The sequence below is a fragment of the Ceratosolen solmsi genome, unplaced genomic scaffold (assembly GCF_000503995.2).
Source record: "Ceratosolen solmsi marchali unplaced genomic scaffold, CerSol_1.0 scaffold56, whole genome shotgun sequence".
NCBI lineage: Eukaryota > Metazoa > Arthropoda > Insecta > Hymenoptera > Agaonidae > Ceratosolen > Ceratosolen solmsi.
In genome coordinates, this window is record NW_011948425.1 from 3,057,593 (window position 1) to 3,079,636 (window position 22,044).

Consider the following 22,044-nt stretch of genomic DNA (forward strand, 5'->3'; position numbering starts at 1 on the left):
GACGACGATTTTAAAGATTTCATAGCAAAAGATACAAGAGTAGGTATTCTTATGTAATGAGGAGGGTTATCGTTAATGTACGACGATTAATTTGCATTGCTCGGTTCCTGTAGAGAGAAATGGAAATGATAGGGGAGGCTGAACTGAAGAGGGTCAAGGAAGGGGAGATTATTCAATTGCAGAGAAAAGGATTTTTCCGATGTGACGTACCGTACGCTGAAGTTAGTGCTTACTCGTCCCGTGAGCAGCCGATAATTCTGTTTCATATTCCCGACGGACATGCTACATCAACTGCACCTCCCGTCCTTCAAGATTCAAAAACTGGCGCTAAAGAATCCAAGAGAGTAAGTCTCAATCGAGCGAATTTATTATTAATGTACGCGTCGAATTTAAAATTTTACACTTTATATAATGATACAATGATATAAAAATAAATTTGAATAATCCAATGTCGAATAATCCAATGTCTAAGCAATGATCGCGATTAAATAAGAAAGTAATTGCTTGACGAAAAGTAAGAAAAGAAATTAATTCGTTATATCAACGATTGATTTTTTTTTTTTTAACACTTTAAACGTATATTTCAATAACAAAAATTGGTAAATAATTTAATTTCATTATTTATAATTCCTATTTTCCGATTGCAAAAATAGAAGAAAACATATCTATTTCAAAATTCAGTCACCAATGAATAATACACAGTTGAACGTCACATTTTAATTAAATAAATTACAGCGCACCAAGCAATTTTTAAACAAGATTATTTATTAAAGTTCTTTAATTAATATTTAAAGCACTCGATGAATATGAAAACATTTTGAAACTCCTTTACGAGCGGAAAATAATTTATGCTGAGAATGTATTTTCAGTTCTTGCCGAGTCTTCAAAATTATTGAATTTCGAAGAAACGAAAGAAAAATAGATCAATTTTCACTTTCTTTTTATACGTCATACGACGATTCGTTCTAATTTCCTTCTGACATTATTTACAATGAATCCAACAAATTATATACACTTTCTTTTTACCTTTTACGCAATTGACATTCGGTCGCTTGCAATACTCGTTTAACACAGTTAAAATTAAAAGATGAAAAAGTTTTTTAATCGAATTATTTTATGTTAAAAAGTGAGTTACTCGCCGACTATTAATATATTTGGTATTTATTCATTTATTATCATTATTAACTTAGGAAACTAAAGTCGATGCATCGGCCGATAATTTAAACGAACAGATAATTGCTCAAGGAAACAAAGTGAGAGATTTGAAAGCTGCAAAAGCTGATAAAGCAACTGTCGATGCAGAAGTAAAGTCGCTTTTAAGCCTCAAAGCAGAATATAAAGCTGCAGCGGGTAAAGATTGGAAGCCAAACTCGACATCCGAAGTGAAACAAGTAAGGGTAATTGGAGCGAGTTACCTCACTCTACGGTAATTATAATGTTTAAGTAACATGAGCTTTTTTTTGCTAATTTAGGAAACTAAAGTCGATGCATCGGCCGATAATTTAAACGAACAGATAATTGCTCAAGGAAACAAAGTGAGAGATTTGAAAGCTGCAAAAGCTGATAAAGCAACTGTCGATGCAGAAGTAAAGTCGCTTTTAAGCCTCAAAGCAGAATATAAAGCTGCAGCGGGTAAAGATTGGAAGCCAAACTCGACATCCGAAGTGAAACAAGTAAGGGTAATTGGAGCGAGTTACCTCACTCTACGGTAATTATAATGTTTAAGTAACATGAGCTTTTTTTTGCTAATTTAGGAAACTAAAGTCGATGCATCGGCCGATAATTTAAACGAACAGATAATTGCTCAAGGAAACAAAGTGAGAGATTTGAAAGCTGCAAAAGCTGATAAAGCAACTGTCGATGCAGAAGTAAAGTCGCTTTTAAGCCTCAAAGCAGAATATAAAGCTGCAGCGGGTAAAGATTGGAAGCCAAACTCGACATCCGAAGTGAAAAATCCAATTATGGTTAAAATGAATATTTAAACTTCGTATAACAATGTAATGTAATAATCTTACTTATGTGTATTTGATAATTTTAGTTAGTTAAAGATGTCGAATCGATTGCTAGTTTAAACGACGCGATCGTTGCTCAGGGTAACAGAGTAAGAGAATTGAAAACTGCTAAAGCAGATAAGGCGTCGATCGATTGTGAAGTTAAAGATCTTTTGAGTCTTAAAGCAAAATACAAGTCCATTACGGGACAAGATTGGAAACCAAACGGTGCTCCGCAACATCAGAAAAGTACAGCCGATAAGGTATTCTATTATTAACAGTACATTGTACAAATGTTAATTGTATAATTAATTGCATAATTTTATAATAAATCAATGTTACATTGTAGAAATCTAATGATAATGAATCAGCAAAGAAATCAAATAAAGATACAGTAGCCCAGGAGAATAAAGTGAGAGATGAAAAAAGCAGTAAATCCAATAAGTCTGTCGTTGATTCGGAAATTAAGCTTCTTCTAAGTCTTAAAGGAAATGATAAATCGGTAAAATGGATAAAGATTGTAAAAGCAAATCTGTTCGAATAACTTAAATAGTCGTATTGCATATATTTCAGACGATTTTCTTAGAATTATTTGAATAAAATAGTTGTTTTTTTTTTTTTTTTCCTTAGGAATTGGATAGTGAGGACGATCCAGTTGGAATAATAAATGAAAAAATTATTGCTCAAGGTAATAAAGTTAGAGATTTGAAGAGTGCTAAAGCAAATAAAGCTGCGATCGATGCAGAAGTGAAAACTCTTTTAAGTCTTAAAGAGGAATACAAGCGTGTGGCAGGTTTGGATTGGAAGCCAAAGTCTAGTAGTCCTGCGGCAGCAGGTTCATCAATGAAGGACGACGACATTGCTTTAGCGCACGAAATAAAAGAGCAGAGCGATGTAGTGGGAAATTTGAAGGCGAGCAAACCCGATTCAATCACTATAACCAAGGAGGTTGCAAAACTCGTTGAATTGAAATTGAAATTTAAAGCTCAAACGGGAAAAGATTGGACACCCTCGGTACTTCTTAATGCAAAACCTAAGCAATCGAAATGCGAAAATAGTTCCAGGATTGCCGAACAAGGTAATAAAGTTAGGGATTTGAAGGCGGCCAGAGCTGGGAAGGAAACGATTCAGCAAGAAGTTCAAAAACTTTTATCGTTGAAAGCCGAGTATAAGGAAATTTTTGGAAAGGACTATGTCCCTACGGGAATTAACGATTCTGCTGCGCGCGAGCCTAAAGCCAAAGCCAACAAATCAGAAGACACTAAGGCAAAAGGCCAAGTTAAGAGGGTCGATGGTAAGAATGAAGTGTCATTGTCGAGTAAAGAGAGCGAGAGTGGCAAAACGGGAACGAGACTGGGCCTTGAAGCAAAAAAAGCCGATAATTTATCAGACTGGTATTCGCAGGTAATAACTAAAGGAGAAATGATCGAGTATTACGATGTCTCGGGTTGTTACATCCTTCGCCCTTGGAGTTTCGCTATTTGGGATATTATTAAAGACTTTCTGGATAAAGAAATTAAAAAATTAGGCGTGCAAAACTGCTACTTTCCCATGTTTGTTAGTAAAGCGGCGCTTGAGAAGGAAAAGGCGCATATAGCCGATTTTGCACCGGAAGTTGCTTGGGTAACCAAGAGTGGTAATTCAGATTTAGCGGAGCATATAGCCATTCGGCCGACATCGGAAACCGTCATGTACCCAGCATACGCCAAGTGGTTGAAATCTCATCGCGATCTTCCATTAAAACTTAATCAATGGAACAATGTTGTGGTGGGTGTTGTTGTTGTTGTTGTTGTTGTTGTTATTATTATTATTGTTATTATTATTATTAATAATTTTGACTTTCATCTTCGTTATTAGAAACGGTATTTAATATCAGTTGGAATTATAATTCTTTTTGTTTTTTTTCTTCTTCTTCTTCTTCTTCTTCTTCTTCCTCTCGTTATAGAGGTGGGAATTCAAGCATCCTCAGCCGTTCTTGCGCACCAGAGAATTTCTTTGGCAAGAAGGTCACACGGCATTCGCTAATAAAGCCGAAGCCGACGAAGAAGTGCTAAAAATTTTGGATCTATACGCACAAATATATGAATATTATCTGGCCGTGCCGGTTGTCAAAGGACGTAAGACGGAGAAGGAAAAGTTTGCAGGTGGAGATTACACGACGACGGTTGAAGCTTTCATTTCGTCAAGCGGTCGTGCCATCCAAGGAGCTACCAGTCATTACTTGGGTCAAAATTTCTCCAAAATGTTTGATATTCAAGTGGAGGGCACAGCCGAAGGTGGCGAAAAGACCTTCATTTATCAAAACTCGTGGGGTATTACAACGCGCACCATTGGAGTTATGATAATGGTTTGTTAAACGGCAAATTTCAATACATTTTGCTAGGCCGCCGATATTATCTATTCTACAAAACAATTGTGCCACATCGCGTATTTTAGGTTCACGGTGACGACAAAGGTCTCGTTCTACCTCCACGTGTAGCTTCCATTCAAGCTGTGATCGTTCCCTGCGGCATTACAGCATCCACCACTCAAGAGCAAAAGGAACGACTTTTACGCGAGTGCGATAAATTAGAGGAGGAATTGAAGAGAAGTGGAAAACTTAGAGTCAAAGGCGATTATAGGGATAATTATAGTCCTGGATGGAAATTCAATCATTGGGAATTAAAAGGAGTACCGGTGAGAGTGGAATTGGGACCGAAGGATTTGGAGAAAGGTCAAGTTACGTTCGTGAGAAGGGATAGTTCGAATAGGATAGTCGCCAGCAGGAGCAATGCTTACGATTTCCTTTTGGATTTATTGGATGAAATTCAGTCCAACTTGTTTGTAAAGTTCGTATAATTGTGAACGTATCAATCAATATGAATTTCATTGTTAATTAATACCTTCCCTATTCCATTCCCTATAAAATTCTCTACAGAGCGAAGGCGGATTTAACGGAACATATTAAGCGAACGAACGAGTGGAAGGAATTTTGCAGCCATTTGGATGGGAAAAATCTAATCCTTGCCCCTTTCTGTGGAAGAATCGAATGCGAGGATAAAATTAAAGCGGATAGCGTCAGGTATGATGAAACACCACGATTAATCGATTAACCGATTGATCGACAAGCCGTGGATCAATCTCCTAATTTATGAATTTTGAATTTTAATTTATGAAATGTATTTTTAGAGAGGATACTAACGACGATGCGGGTGCACCATCAATGGGAGCTAAAGGCTTGTGCATACCGTTTGATCAGCCCGAAGGAAGCGTCGAGCAATTAAAAGGACTGAAATGTATTCATAATAGTTGCCAAGAAAAGCCCAAATTTTATACTCTCTTTGGCCGTAGTTACTAGGATATTTTCATAACAAATTGTATTGGCATCGTTTCTTTAAATGTAATAAAAAATATTTTTTAAACATTATAACTGTCTGTCATGTCATTATAAACCGAGCTGCCACGCGTCAGGCGTCATGCGTTGTCGCGTAATTCCTCGTAAACTTCGTGGGCACTTCGTGGGTGGAAGGGTCGGGAGAGCCTCGTAACGGGTAAAATGTCCGTGTCCTCGCCTCCCTACAACATTCGAATCGAGCGCACATAACATTCGCTTGGCCATTAAAGCGAAAGTCCAATGAGACAGAGAGGGGCAGAGAGCGCCTGCAGCGCTTTTCTCTTTCCTGTAATGCGTGCGACAATGTCGATATTACAGATTGTAAATAGAGAAATGGCCATGCGATTGAGAGGCAGCCGAACCGATCGAGACATGTGTTATTGTTGAAGAGCTTTGGCCGGTGTTGTTTACGAAAATGGAAAAAAAGCAAAAGACGAAGCCTCACATTATTATGAAGGAACACGGGATACCGAATGTAAATTTACTTTCTATTTTTATCATAATATGTTATTGTGGCGCTAATTTGAAACTGTTTTGTGCCTAGGCTTTCGAATATGATAACCTGTTACACTTGAATGATGATTGGAGCATTGATAAATTTAAAGAGGTAACGACATTCCCTTCCCACGCATGCACTGATTTTTCTAAATTAATAATCAACAATGCGTGTCGTGCGCTTGAAGACATTTCAGATAAATATAGTGAACGAGAGTGAAAATAAGTGCGAATTGGAGTTTGACTTGATTGGATGCTCTTGCGCTTTAGCTAATACGTATCGAAGAATTTTATTGAGCGAGGTACCATCGATGGCTATAGAGAAAGTATATATGTTAAACAATACTAGTTTAATACAAGACGAAGTACTTGCTCATAGGTAATCAACTAATTTTTCATTATAATAATTAATTGGCGAAAAATAAGGATCAAAGAATAATGAAAACGATGAGAAACGACGTTGAGTGGCTTAATGGATTTGAAATTTTTGTCAATTTTTCTCTCTTAGATTAGGGCTTTTACCATTGAAAGCGGATCCAAGATTATTCGAATATCCTTCGAAGATCGTTAACGAGGAGGAGGAAGTCAGCGACCAAGATACATTGCGTTATGAAATTAAAGCGGTGTGCAAATGGAATTCACAAGCGCCTAAGGATTCCAGAAGACCCGATGACATTTATACCGGCAATAATGGTAAAAATATAATACGTATAAACGATAAGATATATGGCTCGTCCGACTACAAGATGGCGATCTTTAATTAAATTACAGTTTACAGTCGAGATATAAAATGGGTACCCATTGGAAAGCAAAGCGAATTGTATCCACAGGGGGAAAAGCAATTTAGCATGATAGCGGATGATATTTTAATTTGTAAAATGAGACCGAATCAAGAGATTCATGCATTTATGCACGCTGTGAAAGGTATAGGCAAAGATCATGCAAAATTTTCTCCAGTTGGTAAGTTATTATCCAGAAATTTTATAATCCAATTTTTCAAGACGTTGAAATTTTCAAATTGAATCTTAGCTACCGCCACATACAGACTTCTACCAAATATTCAAATCGTTAAACCAATAAGAGGAGAAATGGCGGAAAGATTTAAAAATTGTTTTAGTCCAGGTGTGATAGAATTGGTAGAAATTTCAAAGGGCACGGTAGAAGCAAAAGTTAAAGATGCTAGATACGACAGCTGTTCTAGGAATGTATTTCGTCACGATGATTTGAAGGACTGCGTTCAATTAGGAAGAATACCCGATCATTTTATATGTATACGGCAATACTATTAAGACAATGTTTAATTTACATTTCAAAAATATTTATAATGTCGATTGATTTAATTATTCATTTTTAGTTACTATCGAATCAGTCGGGGCTCTACCATCGTCGGTATTGTTTATCGAGGCTGTCAAAGTGCTGAAAGAAAAGTGCAAAACATTTATAGAAGAACTGGACAATATCGATTGACATAGACACAGAGCGAGTGATTTTTACTATCGTAAATGAATACTTATAAATTATAAATAAAAATAAATATTTATGTAATATATTTTACTCGACTCTCGATGCTCAATTCTCCACTTAACTCCCAATTATTAAAACAATTGCTCTTATCTATTCCAAATCAACAAAAATAAAAGTACGCTGTAAATTTATGGAATTTCAAATTACGTATTATGCATATTTTCACATAGTTGCGCCAATGTAAAATTCTTAACTTACAACACTACAACTATAATAATTAATATAGATTTTCATGAATTTTATTAAATAACACAGTCGATATATTGAAAATCTCATGCCGTTGTAAGAAAAGAGAGAAATTTCATAAGAAACGTATGATTTTTCGAAAGTTTACGAAGAAACTTGAACAAGTTTAACAATTTTATTATACATTTTTTAATGAGTTTTCGCACTATTTATTTACATCGGTCGTTCAATCAATCTAATCGAGCATCAAATGATTAAACAATTAAATTTTCAAATTGAATTGTCATATCGATCGATCCTTCGCTTCTGTCGATATTTAAAATATTCTTTTGCGTCAAGACTTTTACGTCACATGAGAATGCGCTCGTAAGGTTTTTTGGCGCCAATTTACGCGCGTAAACGACATTAAAGAGGTTCCGGTAGAGATTGTAAAGGTTTTAATTTCATTTTTAAATTATAATATCGATAAATTGCAAATGTAATTGTAAATATAATTTGAATTTTTTACGATAAAATGGCCGTAAATACGGGACGATATTATCGTGACAAAACGGAGGATAAGAAAAATTTTTTATTACGGCAGGAAAATGTTCCAAGGTTAATAATATTTAGACTTTTATATTCTATTCATAGTAAACATTGGTAAATGCTCGGTAAGAAAAAATGGATTTTACATTTCATTAGTTATGATAATATTTGATTTTATAGAGAGAACACTACCGAAGGCAGATTATATCAAATTAAAGAGAACAACCATATCGATAATCTTTATGGCTTTCACAAAGTTACGGATGTTAAAGAGAGAATTGGATTTCTTTTTAATATGCACACGGTAAATTTCTTTTATTTTAGGTGTTAATTAAAATTGTATTATCGACAATTGTTTTGTGCGGTAGATGATTGTCAGAAGGATTGCTTTTTACTTTTTTAGACAGATATCGTCGAAGATGATAAGCAATTGGTCACTGGCGTTGACTACTATTTTCTCGAAGAAGACGGTACTAGATTTAAAATTTCTTTACCATATTATCCCTACTTTTATATATTATGTCAAGATGGGACGAATCAAGAAGTAATTACATTTTTACAAAAGAAATACAGTGGCATTTTACTTAAAGCCGATATTGTTACCAAAGATGATCTTGACTTAGTACGCATGACTATTAATATAACTTATTTTATTTTAAAATGAAATAACAATAATTATTTATATCCCATCTTATTTATAGCCAAATCACTTAACTGGCTTAAAAAGAGATTACGTCAAACTGTCATTTACCAATTCTCTAAATATGTTGAAATTAAAGAAAGACATAATGAGCACGGTTAAAGTGAACAAGGAGCGTGAAAAAAGTAACACTCATTATACAAAATTATTGGCTGAAACTTTTGAACATCACGAACAAAATCATAGAAAAATTATCGATAACATGGATAATATTCTCGATATAAGGTAAAGAAGATTTGGCCCAAAATATCTTAAATTAAGAGAGTTAATTTTGTATCAATCCATATCCCTGTATGAACGTTACTACTCACAGAGAACACGACGTACCTCATCATATAAGGGCTTCCATCGATTTGGGGATTTTCGTCGGTGCTTGGTATTCGATAAAGGCTCGAGGTCCAAATCAGCCACCGATCATCACCGCAAGACCGGATATCGTGGAACCACCCGAACCAGTTATTTTAGCATACGATATCGAAACAACCAAACTACCATTAAAATTCCCGGATGCAAATACCGACCAAATAATGATGATATCTTACATGTTAGATGGACAGGTAATTAAAATATAATTTCAACGATTGATCTAACGATTAATATAATGCGAATAATCAATGAAGGCAAATGCTTTCATTTTAACGACAGGGGTACTTGATAAATAACAGAGAGATAATTTCCGCTGACATCGAGGACTTTGAATACACTCCAAAACCAGAGTTCGAAGGATTTTTCACCGTCTGGAATGAACTAAATGAAAAAGCAGTCATTAATAAATTTTTCAATCACATTAATGACGTTAAACCACACATATTCGTAACGTACAATGGTGACTTTTTTGATTGGCCATTTATAGAAACTAGAGCGGCTGTTCACAATATAAACATGAAAGACAGAATCGGATTTGCAAAAAACAAAGACGGCGTATATTGCAGTAGACCTGCGATGCACTTGGACTGCCTCTGCTGGGTAAAACGAGACTCCTACCTTCCGGTGGGCTCTCAAAGCCTCAAAGCAGTAGCAAAAGCGAAATTACGCTACGATCCAGTGGAATTGGGTAATAATTTGATCATTCGTTGATTCTTTACTATTTCACTCGTCCACCTCTGGTAACTGACTAGCGGCATCATGAATTATCGACAATTTGCAAGCATAAGATATACATACATACATCAATTTCTCTTATGCTCTACTATCTCTTTCTCCAATGCATGTTAATAAGTAGTGCGCACTTTATTTGATCTATGTATTCATCGTAGCACTAATTGTACTTCCTTAAAATAATTCATTACCTTTTACTTTTCCGTACTTTCGCTATCGAATTCAAAACAGACTCGCAATCCTCTCGTGCGATTCGTCTTTATATCAACAGAAACGATCCACAATCGCAATTAAAAGTCTACAATTAGTATAGAAACTATAACCGATGGTTAAGCTAATGGTAAAGCAAAGCCGTTGCTCAGATATTCTTTACCCACGTACTTATACCTCAACCCCTTCCGTTGAACAATTTCCCTATTCTTTCCGTAAAAGCCTGATCATCTCAATAACGAATATTCTCATGATCAATGTTTATTATTATTAATCAGATCCGGAGGACATGTGCCGATTAGCTGCAGAAGAGCCCGAAATAATGTCAAATTATTCCGTCTCCGACGCAGTCGCAACTTTCTATCTCTACCAGAAATACGTTCATCCTTTTATCTTTGCCCTGTGTACCATTATTCCAATGGAGCCCGAGGAGGTATTGAGAAAAGGCTCGGGTACACTCTGCGAATCTCTATTAATGGTTCAAGCTTACAGAGCCAACGTCATATTTCCCAATAAACAGGAAACGGAATTGAGCAAGTTTACGAAGGACGGTCATCTGCTGGATACGGAAACATACGTCGGTGGACACGTCGAGGCACTGGAGTCTGGAGTTTTCCGGGCTGATATTCCCTACCGCTTTAAAATCGTGCCAAGTGCCGTAGACAACTTGATCGAGGGAATCGAGAAATCACTCGAGTACGCGATTGAGGAGGAGGAAAAAATTCCATTACAAGAAGTGACAAATTTAGACGAAGTTATTCAAGAGATCAAAGGTTTAATTCGTTTATTTATTTAGTATTTGCTTTTCTTTTGTTTTTCTTTTTGTTTTCATTAAGAAGTCGAAAGAAAAAAAAAGAAAAAAAGAAAAACAAAAAAACAAAAAAACAAAAGGATGAATATATTAATTTTGATGCATATAATAAATATTCTCAGGTTGAACTATGTTGATTTTATTTAATTGAGCCTGTAAACTATCTATTTTTTTTTTTTTTTTTTTTCATAGGCAAACTGGAATCCTTACGCTCACAACCATTGAGAACGGAAAAGCCCGTCATCTATCATCTGGATGTCGGAGCGATGTATCCAAACATTATCCTAACGAATCGACTGCAGCCCTACGCGATGGTCGACGAATCAATATGTGCGACCTGCGACTATAACAAGCCCGGGGCCTTATGCCAACGCAATATGGAATGGATGTGGCGCGGCGAGTACTTGAAAGCCACCGCTGGCGAATATCAGCGTACGCAGCAACAATTAGAAATGGAAAAGTTCCCGCCCTTGATACCGGGCGGCAAGCGCCGAGCTTATCACGAGCTCAGTAAACAAGATCAGGCCACCTACGAGAAGAAACGACTCATGGAATACTGCAAACGCACGTACAAGAAAGTCAAGGAAACGAGGATCGAAGAACGCATGCAAACAATTTGTCAGAGGGAAAATTCGTTCTACGTCGACACGGTGAGGGCATTTCGAGATCGCCGATACGAGTACAAGGGCATGACGAAGCAGGCCAAACAACAGGTAGGCAATCCCGCGCTGACGCATACCACAGCGTCGTACCACGGGTAAATGATAATTGAATTGCGATTAATATAATGTAACAGGTGGCCCAAGCCGTAGCCAATAAGGACGCCGCCGCGATAAAGTCGGCCAAGAGCCGGGAGGTCCTGTATGACTCCTTACAATTGGCCCACAAGTGCATTTTAAATTCTTTCTACGGTTACGTAATGAGAAAGGGCTCGCGATGGTTTAGCATGGAAATGGGCGGTATAGTGTGCTACACGGGGGCCCACATTATCATGAGGGCGCGAGAAATAATTGAGCAGATCGGACGACCGCTGGAACTCGATACCGACGGCATCTGGTGCATTCTGCCAGGAACGTTCCCCGACAATCTCGTCATAAAGACGAGCAACCCCAAGAGGCCCAAGATCGTAATATCGTATCCGAACGCGGTGCTGAATTTTATGGTGAAAGATCTCTTTACGAATCACGTTTATCACGAGCTTATCGATTCCGAAATTAAGGAATACAAGATACGAAGTGAGAATTCAATATTCTTCGAGGTCGACGGCCCCTACCTGGCAATGGTATTGCCCGCGGCTAAGGAGGAGGGCAAGAAATTGAAGAAGAGATACGCGGTGTTTAACTTCGACGGCTCGCTGGCGGAGCTTAAAGGTTTCGAAGTTAAGAGACGCGGTGAGCTGCGCCTCATTAAGATCTTCCAATCGTCCGTCTTTGAGTCATTCCTTAAGGGCAACACGTTGGAAGAGTGTTACGCCTCGGTTGCATTAGTCGCCAATTATTGGTTAGACATATTATACAGCAAGGGAGTAAACTTGCCAGATTCTGAGCTTTTTGATCTCATTTCGGAAAACAAGTCCATGTCGAAGAAGCTGGACGAGTACGGAGGGCAAAAGTCAACGTCAATATCGACGGCAAAGCGATTGGCCGAGTTCCTTGGAGATGAGATGGTCAAGGATGCCGGATTGGCTTGCAAGTAAGTCCCAAAGTTATGTAATAATATAAATGCTTTAATAGTTGAGATCTTTTTTTTTACAAAGAAAGAACGAAAGAAGAAGAAGAAGAAAAAGAAAAAGAAAAAGAAAAAGAAAAAGAAAAAAAAAGAAAAAGAAAAAGAAAAAGAAATAATGTGAGGTAGAGGAACGATTGCGCGTAACATTGTTGGCGGGAATTTATCAATCGTATTGCGCTGGCATTTATTATTTATTATTCGTTTGCCCGTTACCCATTTTAGGTACATAATATCAAAAAAGCCATTGGATTCGCCGGTCACCGAACGAGCGATACCTTTGGCGATATTCCAGTCGGAAATCGGCGTCACCAGGCACTACCTGAGAAAATGGCTAAAGGACCCAAGCATCCAAGAAATCGACATCCGCGACATTCTCGACTGGCAGTACTACATTGATCGTCTCGGCAGTTCCATTCAGAAGATTATAACGATCCCGGCCGCGATGCAGGGTCTATCGAATCCTGTTCCACGGATACAGCATCCGGACTGGTTGCACAAAAAGATGATGGAGAAGACGGATGGTCGGAAGCAGCGGAAGATTACGGAGATTTTTAAACTCGAAGAGGCGTCGAAATCAATTACGGAATCCGATGAAGAAGTTGACAATTCGACCGACTCGATACCCGATATTGAGGATATCGGATGTGGAAGCTCGTCCCGTAAACGCAATATTGCCGTGATCACTAAGAGGAAAAGAACCTTCTCGGAAGAGGAGAAAGAGATCCATGAGAGGGAAAGTAGCAGCTTAATGACGAATAATTGGAGAAAGGTCTTGGGAAATCCACCACCTGTGGGAACAACGGCGGTAATTAGTTTTTAAGATATATTGATTTTGATGGGGGAGAGGTGGGTGGTACCACTCCACGTATAATAAATATACCAAAATTCTTGGCCGACACTCACCATCACTGATTTTCGTACTAAGTTTTCGTACAATCGTCCCAATCGCTCGATTTTTGTATTATGTAAAAGCAAATGCAAATGAGTGTAATAATCCATCGGTATATTTGTTTTTCTATCGCTAATCAACGCATACGCAATGCTCCGGCCACTTGCACGATTTAACATAAAAGTAATTTTTAGGAAGAGAAAAATGCGTGGCTAGAATTTCACAAGGAAAAGTGGAAATATCAAGCGAAACAGAGAGCCGAGAGAAGGAAACTCAGCGCCACCAAACGTACCAAATTAAGTACATTTAATTCCGCTCCGGCCAAAGCTCCCAAGAATACAAATGCACTAGGTGGCTTTTTGCAACGCGCTCAACAAAAGCTTCTCGAAACTCCTTGGCAAATTATTCAAGTGAGTAGGGCCAAATGTTGAAGTACTGGCTCTCGCCCATTAATGTTGGCTAACAATTTTTCATAAAACAAACTTTTTTTTTTTCTTTTTTTTTTTTTTTTTCACAGCTATCCGAGACCAGTGAGCCTGGCCAGTTTCGCTTATGGATTCTGGTCGACGAAGAGCTTCATCAAGTGCGTTTGAACGTTCCAAGGATATTTTACGTCAATACTCGGCACGAAAGGCAGGAGTCCGAAAGCAGCAATGCATGGAAAAAATGTCACAGGATACTGCCTCGTTCGCGTCCTGTTTACAATTTGTATCGCTATTCGGTACCTGAAAAATTCTACAGGTGTCACAGTCAGTGAGTTTTCAAAATTACTTTAATCACGTACATCGGTCGATCCAACTTTCGTCACAGACGAATAACAACTAACGTCCCATTTTTATTGCAGAACATTAATGAATGACTTGATAGATCCCGACATCGAAGGAATTTATGAAACTCAAATGTCACTTGAATTTCGAGCGCTAATGCAACTCGGCTGCGTATGTACCGTCGATAAGCAAGCGATACCCGATTTACGGGACGGGACAGACATTTTTAACTTGGATCAATTAGCTTACAAAAGCATCGCTTATCAACCATACTTACGAAATGTAAATGCACTCTTACAAGCGAATTTAAAGTGTCGAGTGTCATATCATAACGCTAATGACATCAAATTAAATGTTTTAGATTGAGAAAATTAATAAAATATACTTGTATCATCATTGGTCTACGAGTAGTAAATATCGTAGAGCAATGTGGAGTTTATTTTTAACGTCGAAGAAAATGTGCCACATATTTGTATTGGATACTGTGAAAACTGATCGTATGCCTAATATGAATACACTTTACGTTAATGAAAGAAATAAAGCGTAATTTATACTGTATTGCTTATTTACCGAATTTATTTTCAATATTAAAGATTATGCTAATGAATGATTATTATGTGCTGTAGGATCGAGATGGGTGAAAATAACTTTGTCGACTTAATGCCGGAATCAATGCAGTTTCAAATACGAGTAGAGACGGACATTAAAGTTATCTATACGCAGCTACAAAATACTTTGAAAAATTACAAAAACGAGACCAGAGGCCCAACAATTGTCATGATACAATCTCCGATAGGTACATTTCATCGATATTAACATTCATTATAATTATGCCAATTGTCTCGTATGGTTTAGCATTAATTGTTTAATTTGTTTAGCCACGTTAACATTGACGAGTAAAATGCCATACCTAAACGAGTTCCCATTGGTAAAGATCTTTGTACAAGATTTAGACAATCTTTATGATACGCTCGATTGGCAAAGAGTTGGAACAAAAATAATGCTTCGCCATTATTTTAAAACGGAAAATATAATAAAGCATCTTGTCGAACAAGCCAGATATTTTTATGCGCCCATAGGAAATTTACCAGCCGATGTAATTATATTTGGTTCGGATTTGTTTTATGCTCGACACTTGTACAAAGCTAATTTTGTCCTTTGGTGGTCAGCGACAGAAAAGCCAGATTTCGGAGGCAGTGAAAATGACGACAGCAGGTTAATCGAAGCTTATATTAATCATTTAAGTTCGCCCTAATTCGCTTTTTCTTCAAATTTTTTTTTTTTTTTTTTTTTTTTTTCTACACTTCCCACGTAAAAAAAAAACAACGAAATTATTAACAATAATAACAATATCAACACGATATAATAATTAATTAGTTTTAATTTAAATTTGCTAATATTTTATATTTCTATGCAGGCTGTTGATCGATTATGAAGAATCTACTGGTTGTGTTATGAATAACTCTGGTGTTTATTCTAATATTTGCTTTGAATTAGACGTTATAAGTTTAGCCGTCAATGCATTAGTTCAGGCGAATCATATTAATGATATTGACGGTACAAGCTCGTTCGTTGCTTTTCATAATGCTCCAAAAGCATCTCTGCAAGTGAGTACTTAACAATTTACGCGTGCAGTGTGTGACTCGTGACGTATGTTCATCTATGGTAATTGCAGGATATAGCTACGAGTGATGGAACGACTGTAACGATACCAACTTACGATGAGAATGCATTGTGCGGTCCCGCTTTTCGCATTTTAAAGATTATGGTGGCCACGTGGTTAAAAGAAGTGAGCAATTTTAAAAATCGATACGCCGACTGTTTACTTATTCACTTTTACAGGTACAAAGTTACACACTATTATTTGGAGCCTTCAAAACAAAACAGAATAAAATTAAAAAACCATAAATTGTTCAGAGACCTTTTTCATTATTTATAATATTTTTTTACAGATGGCTACGTTCACCTTTATCTTATCTATACGATCCAGCTCTACGACGTATTCTGCACAATTACTCAAAAAAATTATTCGTACAATTGATTTCAGAAATGCAAAGGTTAGGCGCGATAATGATATTTGCCGATTTTACCAAAATCATATTAAGTACAAAAAAGAAGGATGTAAATGATTCGTATAGTTATATGCAATATATTATAAGTTCGATTGCCAATAAAGAAATATTTCATAGTATTCATTTTGATGTCCGTCATTGTTGGGAGTATATTATTTGGTTAGATATGGTAAGTAAGAAAAATTCTTTGAATAAAATAGTTTCTTATACTCGTGCATTTTTCTTGTCGATAGTCTAATTATGCTGGTGTGAGGACGAAGCAAGAAACCGAGGAAATCGAGCAATCGCAAGATAATAATAAAGTATCGAATCTAACAATTACATCGAAACTTTTTCGCTTTTTTTTTTCTTCTTCTATAAGCATTTTAATATTTTTCCTTATGTTCTTAGGCAGAATTTCATATGAGCTGGAGCATGATAGAGTATATACCAGTTGAAATGTGTCAATTCGCATTTAATAAAATAATTTCCGAGTATTATTGTAAAATTTATACAGAATTGAAAAAAAAATCTCCAGATGAAGTAACGGCTATAGCAAAAAATCTTATATCAAGCGAAATATCCCAAAAACTTTTCCAGTAAGTGTTTTCGGTGTAATGTTATATCATACATATATATATATATATATATATGATTTACTTACGATTTTGTTTAATAAATATTCAGCTACGTGACTTCGATTCATAAGAAATATCCAGAAAAAGTTTTAACTATAGAGGAGCATCCAAATCTTGAATTCGACAACGATTCCACAAAAATGACAATAAATCCTGCCCTGGAACTGTCTAAAACTACATGCAAGGTACAATTGAATTTTCATTCATTCGCGAAGAATATTTTTCTATTAAAATATTATCTTTCATTTTTAGATCTTGTCATTAGATTCCCAGATAAAGGACGAAGTCGCCGACTTACATAGAAATTTGCTTCGATTAATTAATGTTGGTTGTTTTAGCGATAAGGCCGAATGGAAAGACACATGCGTATCCTTTATTTTACCAGAAGTATTATGTGAAAATTGTAATCACATTAGATATATCGACCTTTGTAAGGATAGTTATCAGGATGTCGAGGAAAACAAGTAAATATCGTTATAATATTATTGACAATGTTGTTATATTATCAACTTACATGTTAATCGTTAAATAATTGCATTTGTAGTAGGCATATTTGGAAATGTCCACAATGCGAATTGGCGTATGACAATGATCAAATAGAATTCGCTTTAATTGATATTTTGAATCGCAAAAGTATAGGCTACGTTCTACAAGACCTACAATGTTTGAAATGTGGCGAGGTTAAACAAGATAATGTGAGCCAACACTGCTCTTGCTCAGGATGTTTTAAAACGTTGATAGCAAGAGAAAAGTTATTAAGAACGTTAAAGATATTTTGCTCGATATCTTCAAAATGTCAAATGTCTATTTTAGCAGAAAGTATTGAATTTATGCTGAAAAATACAAAATAACGATTGCTTAGAAAATTATTGTTAGGGAAATATATTTGTATATAAAAATTTTTTTATCGAGTAAATTAAATGTATGTAAGTTATTAAAAACACCTTTTATTTAATATCTCTAAACATTACATACAAGACGATCTATTTACTGGGTTGTAAAGGAGTTACTTCAATGACGGGATCTGAAAAATACAAAGATAATTATTTAAGATAATTTTTTCAGCTGTACTTATTAAATTACACGTCTTACCTGGGAAATTAAATTTGGGAAAACTGGACAAATCGGTTCCGTCGCTGCCACCGTACTGTTTAACTAGTTTCTCTACTTCTGACTTTAATTCTTTCTGATCATCTGGAATTTTCATCTTACCAGTTCTGAATATAAGAGAAATTCATTACAAAATCTAAATTATTTATCGATCGTTAAATTAATTTACAAATTAGGTTGGTAAATGAAATCAAGGACATTCTTAAGGTACTCTAAAATTTTGTGTTCTTTTGCAAATTATCTATTACTTTACAACAATCATTTCACTCTTTGCAATGAAATATGAAAAAACGCGATGAGAATAATTTATAAACTCTTGTCTAACATTTAAACTACAATTTTAGTAACGTTAATAATTCCTTATTTATTTCATTTAATCATCATAAATGACCATTTGCATGAAAAGTTGCCTTCATTGCCAAATGGGTATTGCATAAATGAATAAAAAGAAAAATATAATGCGATACAATTAATTCAACTTACGCGCTTAGTGCCTTGTATTCTTTAATTTTGTCAAGGAATAATTGTTGAATCGGATCGATAGCCTTTTGTAATACTGGAGCAAAAACGCCAAAATTACGATTCCAGAGCTTTGGAATAAATTCCACTATGCGTCTCGACAGCATTTTAGTTTTTAATAGCCTGTAATGTAAGCAATTTCTAATAAATGAGAGTAAACGTTACATAACTACTACACGTAAATCACTTATAGTTACAATATTCTATTATTTATAGGTTAAGGGGCTATCTCAATCTATCGAATTCTCCGATAAATTCGTTAATTACATGCCGCACAGTAAAGAAATATATCAACGATCGAATTGTGCGCCTTTAATGCGTGAAATGAAAAATATCTGGATGCTCTTGTTTTTCGAAAAATATTTTGAAAAAAAAAATTAAAATACCTACGATTCGCTCTCGCCGAATGTCCTCAAAATATATCAGCTGCTGCTCCGTGGATAAAAAGACAATGGCGCGAGTGTGTCGGTGTCACGGTCGGCAAGGTAGGACAGAATGTACTGTCAGTGAGACGGCGGCCCGATGCTCGGAATACCCGAAGGAAAGTGAAAGGGGCCACCGACGATAAAGGCGGCGGGATCTGTGATATTATAGTTGCAAAGCACTGCTGCCTCTTGCGAATGATTATCGAATCTGATCCAGAGCGGCTCCAGGGGCCCAAGACGAGGACAAAGAGTAGGAAGAAGAAAAAGAGGAAACACGTGCTATAGGAATACGAATGATGAGTGGTGAGTGGTGAGTGGTGAGTGGCGAGTGGCGAGTGGCGAGCGGTGAGTAGGGAGAATATAAAAACACAAGGCCACTCGCTACTCACTACCGGTTGGCACAAAATTGACGGATATATCGACGAAGAATGGATCGACGAGTTTGCGCGATCCTCTAGATTTGATAAACATCCGAAATATATTTCGATTGATATTTTGAATTATAAGAGCGTGGAGTACTGCCGTACGATACTCTCAGTCGAGTCTTTACAATTTTCTTTACATGTGGTGCGAGATTTTTCACGAGAAGTCGCAGATAATACTGTGATACATCCATATTCGTATATTTTTTGGATCAATTGCATTAAAGCAAATATTCTTCTTAATCGATCGACGCTAAACGATTCTTCTTTCTAATAAAAATAGTAAAATTTCAAGATAATTACATACGCGCAACCCACGCAAATCGTACTATCCGAATTCTTATTAATTCTACAAAATATCACTGATAAGCAGAAAATACCAATCGTGTGAATTAATTAGACATTTGTACAATAGGAACAAAAAAATATTCGGCCTCACGACAATATCAAATACAAAAGTTTCGACCAAAGCTTAAGCTATGGTATACGTAATGCTAAGAATGAACTCGTTTGCTGTCTCCTGGGCAAAAAATCCAAGCTAGTCAAGCTCTCTTTATTTTTCATCCGAAATAATTAAGGAGAAAATAGTTCCTTAATTATTTGGCTGCTTCTACGAGCGGAGAATTTGGCACGGCGGGTGGTACCGGCGGACGATGAGTTTCTCTATACAGAAAACAGCTGGCGAGTCTTCGATTACCTCGTTCATGCTCTTTCCTTCCCAAACCTTTCGATTTAACTTAGCATAGTAGTTAAACGTCGAGAGAATTAAGAAATATTAATGGCAAGGATTATCCGATAGCGCATATAGATCTCGAGGTTTCGATAAAGCGAAACCTTTATAAAGTTAATACAAGGAAGTACGGGAAATAATGGAGATATTAGAAGACGATTTTTTGTTCGTTCGTTCGTTTGTTTATTTGTTTGTTTCTTTCTTTCTTAGTTAGTTAGTTAGTTAGTTAGTTAGTTAGTTAGTTTGTTTGTTTGCTTGTTTGTTTTTTATACAACTATGTAAGGCACTCACGTGAATGAAGAATGCGAACAACGTGAACTGGAACTTTTTAATCAAAATTTTTTTAAACATAAGGGTTTTGAAGGATGCCAGACATCGGGAGGAGCGTACGAGGAATAATAAAAGAAGGAGTAACTTTGGTACGATCGTCGGTGCTGTCATATCTTGCACGAAGAGAACGGCCAACAAAGAGTAACGTCGTAGAAATCACGCCAACTCTGCCAAAAATAAGAGCCTTGCAATGTTTCATGCTGCGATCGATAATTGCTCAAATTTCCATGATACTCTCACATTATTAATCCACGTAAATTTAATAATAATTGGAATTTCATTTTTCAACCGGCAGTTTCATGAACAAAATTGTAGGCATTTTTTTTTTGTTTTTTTTTTTTGTTTTTTTTTTGAATAGAATTTAATAATAAGAATTTAATATTAAGAAATTTTATTTGCTATTGTTTTGTTTATTTGAAATCGTCGTACTATTTGATAGTATGTTTCTATTTTCTCTTCTTCTTATCTTTCTTTGTCCCTCCTCTAAGTAATTTTATATCTACATAAATACAATTTCACATCGTCCATCAAGAGAGATTATGATTATTAAAATAGATATTATTAATTATCGAGCTTATATTTATGTTCACTATCACAAATATATAAATTCTTCCGTCAACGGAAGGAAAAAATGCAAGATCGACAGATACATTTCCGATTGTCCGTACCCTTTTTGCGAAGCAGTCAACTGCTTTCAAAAGGCTCCCCTAAATGCCCTTTTCCCAGGCTTCTTAGACCAAGAAAAAAAGGACACTCTTCGTAGAAAGAAACACTTTGTTTTGAGATTCGAGAAATGTCGGCCGCATCCTAACCATTTTCTCAGTGACATTATGCTTACAAATTCTAACACGAGAAAGACACTAAAATACCAAACCTACGCATCCGATTATTAATAAAGAATAAAAATAATATACCCGTTGCTTTGCACGTAGCAATGTCCATTAGATTAATTGTAGAAATTCTTTCAAAAAATTAATTTTTACCGGAGGCCAATAATACGCCGATGGCACTTTTATTATTTCATTACGCGCAGTCTTATTACCTTGCCGCCGATAACCGCAATTTTACGAACGCTGCCCAAAATCAATTGCTCTTACTAAAAATTAAAAAAGCGAGCCGAACACTGAACCAAAATAATAATATGTTCCTTGAAGTCAAAATTAAATGCAGTTGCGAAGCATAAATGGAAAAAAAATTTAGCAATTTACGTGACCGGTAAATCCACGATAAAAATTACTTGCCCCTGCTTTCAAATTATTCTAAGCCGTTACACAAAAAAAAAAAAAAATAAATAAATAAATAAATAAATATAGGCAAAGGTAAATTATGCGATAGCAAAGCTAATGAATCAAAACAAATAGAGTTAGTTACAAGCCTATAGTTTAATGGCATTCACAGAAAGCATAAAAAATGATGATCTTTAGTTTGCAACCTCATCTACAGTTTCATTCTCTCTCTGTGTGCGTGTTTGCGCGCGCGCGCGCGCGCGTGTGTGTGTGTGTGTGTTTTTGATTTATGA

General features: G+C 36.1%; 4 protein-coding genes across 6 annotated transcripts; 3 read left to right on the forward strand and 1 right to left on the reverse strand.

Moving 5' to 3' along the window:
• Positions 1-119: 119 nt before the first annotated feature.
• Positions 120-5,353, forward strand: GluProRS (Glutamyl-prolyl-tRNA synthetase). Its single transcript, XM_011500313.1, has 11 exons — positions 120-344; positions 1,191-1,391; positions 1,473-1,673; positions 1,755-1,964; positions 2,039-2,240; positions 2,421-2,442; positions 2,633-3,758; positions 3,937-4,338; positions 4,428-4,819; positions 4,909-5,052; positions 5,160-5,353. The coding sequence occupies exons 1-11, from the start codon at positions 120-122 to the stop codon at positions 5,326-5,328; spliced, it is 3,294 nt and encodes a 1,097-aa protein (XP_011498615.1). The 3' UTR covers positions 5,329-5,353.
• A 317-nt stretch (positions 5,354-5,670) lies between these two features.
• Polr1C (RNA polymerase I and III subunit C) lies at positions 5,671-7,366 on the forward strand. Its single transcript, XM_011500314.1, has 7 exons — positions 5,671-5,839; positions 5,909-5,971; positions 6,048-6,238; positions 6,368-6,552; positions 6,631-6,819; positions 6,889-7,128; positions 7,214-7,366. The coding sequence occupies exons 1-7, from the start codon at positions 5,780-5,782 to the stop codon at positions 7,324-7,326; spliced, it is 1,041 nt and encodes a 346-aa protein (XP_011498616.1). The 5' UTR covers positions 5,671-5,779; the 3' UTR covers positions 7,327-7,366.
• Positions 7,367-7,988: 622 nt separating this feature from the next.
• Positions 7,989-17,828, forward strand: DNApol-epsilon255 (DNA polymerase epsilon catalytic subunit 1; the record flags this gene model as incomplete). The annotated part of the gene is made up of 24 exons (XM_011500584.1): positions 7,989-8,166; positions 8,278-8,401; positions 8,501-8,719; positions 8,799-9,022; positions 9,111-9,354; positions 9,443-9,851; positions 10,384-10,878; positions 11,109-11,629; positions 11,713-12,608; positions 12,867-13,449; positions 13,728-13,943; positions 14,051-14,286; positions 14,378-14,582; positions 14,662-14,843; positions 14,927-15,096; positions 15,179-15,515; positions 15,718-15,907; positions 15,976-16,142; positions 16,253-16,541; positions 16,606-16,674; positions 16,763-16,950; positions 17,039-17,174; positions 17,242-17,453; positions 17,534-17,828. Coding segments are annotated over exons 1-24 (6,690 nt in total), but the record flags the coding sequence as incomplete, so codon positions are not given.
• LOC105362821 (ATP synthase, coupling factor 6) lies at positions 17,742-19,106 on the reverse strand. 3 transcript variants are annotated; one of them, XM_011500317.1, is made up of 5 exons: positions 19,009-19,106; positions 18,583-18,741; positions 18,082-18,206; positions 17,934-18,013; positions 17,742-17,822 (listed from the first exon to the last, which is right to left on the reverse strand). In XM_011500317.1, the coding sequence occupies exons 2-4, from the start codon at positions 18,723-18,725 to the stop codon at positions 17,973-17,975; spliced, it is 309 nt and encodes a 102-aa protein (XP_011498619.1). In that variant the 5' UTR covers positions 18,726-18,741; positions 19,009-19,106; the 3' UTR covers positions 17,742-17,822; positions 17,934-17,972. The 3 variants fall into 3 exon arrangements, with proteins under 3 accessions (XP_011498619.1, XP_011498618.1, XP_011498620.1); XM_011500316.1 differs by having other exon boundaries at positions 19,005-19,093; XM_011500318.1 differs by lacking the exon at positions 19,009-19,106 and adding an exon at positions 18,816-18,875.
• Positions 19,107-22,044: the final 2,938 nt, after the last annotated feature.

What these genes read in the sequence shown, in the direction of transcription:
- GluProRS (XM_011500313.1), top strand. Translation starts at nt 120, where the DNA reads ATGGAAATGATAGGGGAGGCTGAACTGAAGAGGGTCAAGGAAGGGGAG. An exon ending in CGACATCCGAAGTGAAACAA is followed by an intron (nt 1,392 to 1,472) that starts GTAAGGGTAATT and finishes TTGCTAATTTAG; the next exon opens with GAAACTAAAGTCGATGCATC. An exon ending in AAGTGAAAAATCCAATTATG is followed by an intron (nt 1,965 to 2,038) that starts GTTAAAATGAAT and finishes TGATAATTTTAG; the next exon opens with TTAGTTAAAGATGTCGAATC.
- LOC105362821 (XM_011500317.1), bottom strand. Translation starts at nt 18,725, where the DNA reads ATGCTGTCGAGACGCATAGTGGAATTTATTCCAAAGCTCTGGAATCGT. An exon ending in GAATACAAGGCACTAAGCGC is followed by an intron (nt 18,207 to 18,582) that starts GTAAGTTGAATT and finishes TCTTATATTCAG; the next exon opens with AACTGGTAAGATGAAAATTC. An exon ending in TCCCAAATTTAATTTCCCAG is followed by an intron (nt 18,014 to 18,081) that starts GTAAGACGTGTA and finishes TGTATTTTTCAG; the next exon opens with ATCCCGTCATTGAAGTAACT.
- Polr1C (XM_011500314.1), top strand. Translation starts at nt 5,780, where the DNA reads ATGGAAAAAAAGCAAAAGACGAAGCCTCACATTATTATGAAGGAACAC. An exon ending in GACGAAGTACTTGCTCATAG is followed by an intron (nt 6,239 to 6,367) that starts GTAATCAACTAA and finishes TTTCTCTCTTAG; the next exon opens with ATTAGGGCTTTTACCATTGA. An exon ending in CATTTATACCGGCAATAATG is followed by an intron (nt 6,553 to 6,630) that starts GTAAAAATATAA and finishes ATTAAATTACAG; the next exon opens with TTTACAGTCGAGATATAAAA.